Source organism: Centruroides vittatus, unplaced genomic scaffold (assembly GCF_030686945.1).
Source record: "Centruroides vittatus isolate TY-2023 unplaced genomic scaffold, ASM3068694v2 contig_877, whole genome shotgun sequence".
NCBI classification, from domain to species: Eukaryota; Metazoa; Arthropoda; class Arachnida; order Scorpiones; family Buthidae; genus Centruroides; species Centruroides vittatus.
The window spans coordinates 59,914-64,297 of record NW_027122569.1 but is presented as its reverse complement, the minus strand read 5'-3'; the positions used below and the strand labels follow the sequence as shown (position 1 = coordinate 64,297).

The window sequence follows — 4,384 nt, the reverse complement described above, 5'->3', positions numbered from 1 at the left end:
AAAACACTCCCGTAATTATGTAAGGAATAATGTTCATTAGGGAAATCTTTCCGAGAAATTCTGCAATGGAATGTAAATTATTAGAAAAGGACACAGAATATATTTTCGAAAGGAGCGCATTTGAACCTAAGCCAATTTATTTATTTACGTCCTTGATATCAATAAACCTAATAATTTTCTAATGCGTAGAAGGAAAACCTGATTACGAGCCTCTACAATGCGAGAACGTTACACATGTTACTTTAGTTGACTACGTATAATGGACTCGAAGAAGAATATTGCGATCATAGGAGCGGGAGTTAGCGGTTTGCTTTCCATGAAAATCTGCAAAGAAGAGGGATTTCGTGTAACCTGTTACGAAATCACCAACGATATCGGGGGATTATGGAAGTATCGTGAAGAAAACGTCCCCGGAGTAGCATCCGTTTGCAAGAGGACCGTCATGAACACCAGCAGAGAAATGAGTGCCTTCAGCGATTTTCCTCCTCCTAAAGATTTTCCCATTTTTATGCCTCACCAAGTAGTTCACGATTACATAACATCGTATGCAGATAAACATTCTTTAAGAGATCACGTTCGCTTGCGCAGGAAAGTGACTCTCGTACAAGAAGCGGAAGACTTCGAATACAATGGAAAATGGAAAGTCACCTCCATAGATCTTGAAACTTCCAACGAAGAAGTGGACACGTATGACGCTGTGATGATTTGCACCGGATGCAACAGCAACCCCTTCATTCCGTCTCTGCCGGGACTCGAAGAATATAGAGGCAATGTACTTCATTCTTGGCACTACAAGGAACCATCCAAGTTCTCAAATAGGAGAGTTTTAGTTGTGGGAACAGGTAATTCAGGTTCTGACGTGGCGGTGGATTTGTGTGGCGTGGCAAAGACGGTAAGTAGCAATATATAGCTAATTTCTAGATATTTCTTGACATTTTCGTGGAAGAAGGGGGGTATGGAATAGGGCAATGGTACTTGGATGATCTGCCAAAGGAAAGATGCTTTCCGGGAGGACTTTCTAGGAAAAACTGGCCCCTACTTAGATGTTACATAAGCTTAAGAAAGTCTGAAAATTCAACGTGGCCAGCCCATTGGTCAGGTGTGAATCCATTTTATCCACCAGGTCACTTGTGGGCTGGTTATGTTATTCATCTCTTTCACCTTTGTATTTCAGAAAAATCAAGTTTTCTAGATATATATATATATTCATTTTAAAGTGATAAATTGGCATTGATTGATTGTTTTGATATTACAGGTTATTATGAGTTCGAATAGCGGATCATGGCTTTATGGGAGAAACAGCCCATCAGGAGAACCGTGGGATGTATACTTCACTTCTCGTTTGAATCTTTGGCTTTTCGAACGCCTGCCAAAATTTATAACGAACAAATGGATGAAAAACACATTTAAGAAATATTTCGATACTTCTTATTTCAATCTTATGCCAAAAAAAGATTTTTTTCGTTGCCTTCCTACCATAAACGATTGTATCCCATTTCATCTCCTAAACGGAAACATAAGGATCAGAGGCAAGATTAAGAAATTTACAGCAGAAGGAGTTCTGTTTGAAGGAGACGAAGACGTCACACTTATCGACGACGTCATTTTCGCTACTGGGTACAGCTCAGATCTCCCGTTCTTGCAGAAGAAAACTTATTCTGAAGATTTGTACAATGTCATTATTCCTCCAGATTTGAAACATCCAACTCTGGCATTTATAGGTTTCACAGAAATTGCAAGAGCTCTAGCCTTAATTATCGAGATGCAAGTCATGTGGTTCGTGCAGTTATTAAAAGGAAATATCCAATTACCCCCTCGAGAGAAAATGAGGAAAAGAATATCGAATTTTAAGAAGGCAAGAAAAGCAAGATTTGGAGAAGATTCGCATACCAATTTAATCATGGAAACTTACGTAGACGAAATAGCTTCGGAAATAGGAGTCAAGCCTAATTTACTTTCTATGCTGTTCCACGATTTGACATTATTCTTCTCGTGTCTGAAAGGTCCCCTTCTACCCTATCAATATAGATTACGAGGGCCATACGCTTGGATCGGTGCTCGAGATGCCATTGTTACTTATAAAAAGCGGTTATACAACGCGAAGTAAAGCTTTTTTTATGCAATGTCTACTCTATGCAATCTTGTGTTTCCCAATAGCAGAACGTGTTGCATAAATTTGGGAAATGTTATATATATACCTGATATTTGTAGTATAAATAATATTAATAACGAAAATGAAAAAATATATTTGTAAGTAATAAAACCGTTGGATTTAAATTGGATAAAAGTTTTCAGCCTGCTGTTTTATTATACAGTAAATTCAAATTTAAACTGATCAATAGGCGGGCGTATGATACGTAATAGACAATCGGGGCCTTCACTGGCTTGTAGAGCGAGATCGAGTGGGGGGCCTCTAGTTTCTAGATGATTTTCTTCATTTTGTAAACAAACTCTTCTGATTGATAGTTCATAGGAGGGTAGAGGGGTAAAGGAAATGTCCATTGCTTATTTACAACCACATCATCAGCGAAATCACGACCCCTGACGTCACGAGATCGTCAGCAATTACGTGACGACACAAATCTCACCTGAGGTCACATCAAAAGCGATGGTTTTGATTAGTTTGTATTGCGTTTAAGGTTTCTCCCGGCCCGAAGAAAAGTCCCCAGCACTTCCTCTCTCGACGGCCCTGTAAACAACCGAAATATCTTAATTGGTTCATTTAAATTCGAACGCAATTTACGTTTACAAACGAAAATTACATTTGTCAAGGTTAACATTTTCTTGTTTTGGTATTTCCTGTACGGGAAGGAATCTTATTCACGTGTTGTCATACACAAATCAAATTTCTTCTCCACGTGATACGTTATGTAAGCGTTTGTTTTCATCCACTGTAAATAGGTCAAGTTCGAGTCTAGGAGTCTAGTGTCTATCTTACTTGTTACGTAAATCAATCGCATTGATTATTACAAAGAAAACCGGTTAATCGAAGAAGTTGAATTAAATTCTAGTATAGAAAGGAAGAGAGGTGACATTATCTCAAGTAATAAATTTTAAAAAATGTGACGCAACACAAGGGCAATCTGTCAAGACCAGAGACTTTTATACGGGAAACTGGTCCTATTTAGGGAAGACTCCACGTGGTCATCCCGTTGGCCAGGCACGAACCCTCGACCAACTACTAGTATTCAGTGGTTTTGCCCACTCCGGCCACTGGTGGGCTATAATACGGGAAATTACTGGAATCGTGTCGAATTTGACGCTCCCGGTGTTTTACAAATCTCCAAGTTTTGTGACCTCTGAATCCAAAAATAACAGAAAAAAAAAAAAAAAAAAATTTCACGGAAATGTATGTGTATGAGGGTTACTCCCAAAGGGGTCGCCGCGGCGCACACTTTAGGAACCGCTGAGTTAGTATGTTATATACGTATTTTTGTATCACTAGATACTGCTATATTAAAATCATTATAAATAAACTCGTTTGTGAACGATAATTATTAAAGAAAGCTGCTGTTTTCTTTATATCATATATCTGTAGATTTTATGGGTATTATAAATGTACAAATTTGAAATTTTGATATTATTTTGTGTTAAAACAATGCAGTCATTTGATATAAATTTACAACTACGTTTAATCAGACAATGGTTATATTTATTTATCATTGTATTTTTATTGTTTACCGATTATATTTGAAACTTTAATCCAAAATGGCCGCTTTTAGTCGCATCCAATCACAATGCACGATTGTCGAAAAGAATTGACGTAATTCCTACATCTAGAGCTTTAACAGAATGCGACACAGTACGACCTCTAACGGCAGAAACGAGAAGTTACGCTCCCACACTTTTTCTATTGTCTGGTGATATCTACCGGTTGAAAAATGAATAACATCGTAATTGGGAGACTTCTCGTTCTATTTAATACGCCATTTTAACCTCTCCGCCATCCAGTAACACGTGCTAGTTGTTATGCGTGAAGTAATAATACTTGATCACTACTGAATTTCATAAATAAATCTTCTCTAACGTAAATTTCTCTAAGAAATTTTAAAAATTTCTATACGTATATTTATCTTTATATAACTACGTCGAGAATTCAAGATATAAAAGAATGAATATGTGAAGACACCAAAAAAACTTTTAATTAAAAAATTTATAGTTTTTATAAGTAATTCGATTGCCACTCCTGAACTTAAAACCGGCATGTGGATAATTAAAGTACTTATAAAACTCAGATTTATGGTTTAGTCGAGTGAAAAGAGTTACACACGAAAAGATCCGAACATTTTCAACTCATTTTTAAAATAAAACAATTACTAGATTCAACCAATCTTATTAACAATTTGAGCAATCCATTCTTTTAGGAGCCACCACTAGTTAGTTG

At 36.9% G+C, this 4,384-nt stretch overlaps 1 protein-coding gene across 1 annotated transcript; it reads left to right on the top strand.

The window, feature by feature from the left end:
- The first annotated feature begins 202 nt into the window (after positions 1-202).
- On the top strand, positions 203-2,287 carry LOC136983138 (flavin-containing monooxygenase 5-like). The gene is made up of 2 exons (XM_067279774.1): positions 203-892; positions 1,256-2,287. Exons 1-2 carry the CDS (start codon positions 260-262, stop codon positions 2,105-2,107), a joined length of 1,485 nt encoding a protein of 494 aa, XP_067135875.1. The 5' UTR covers positions 203-259; the 3' UTR covers positions 2,108-2,287.
- The last annotated feature ends 2,097 nt before the right edge of the window (positions 2,288-4,384 follow it).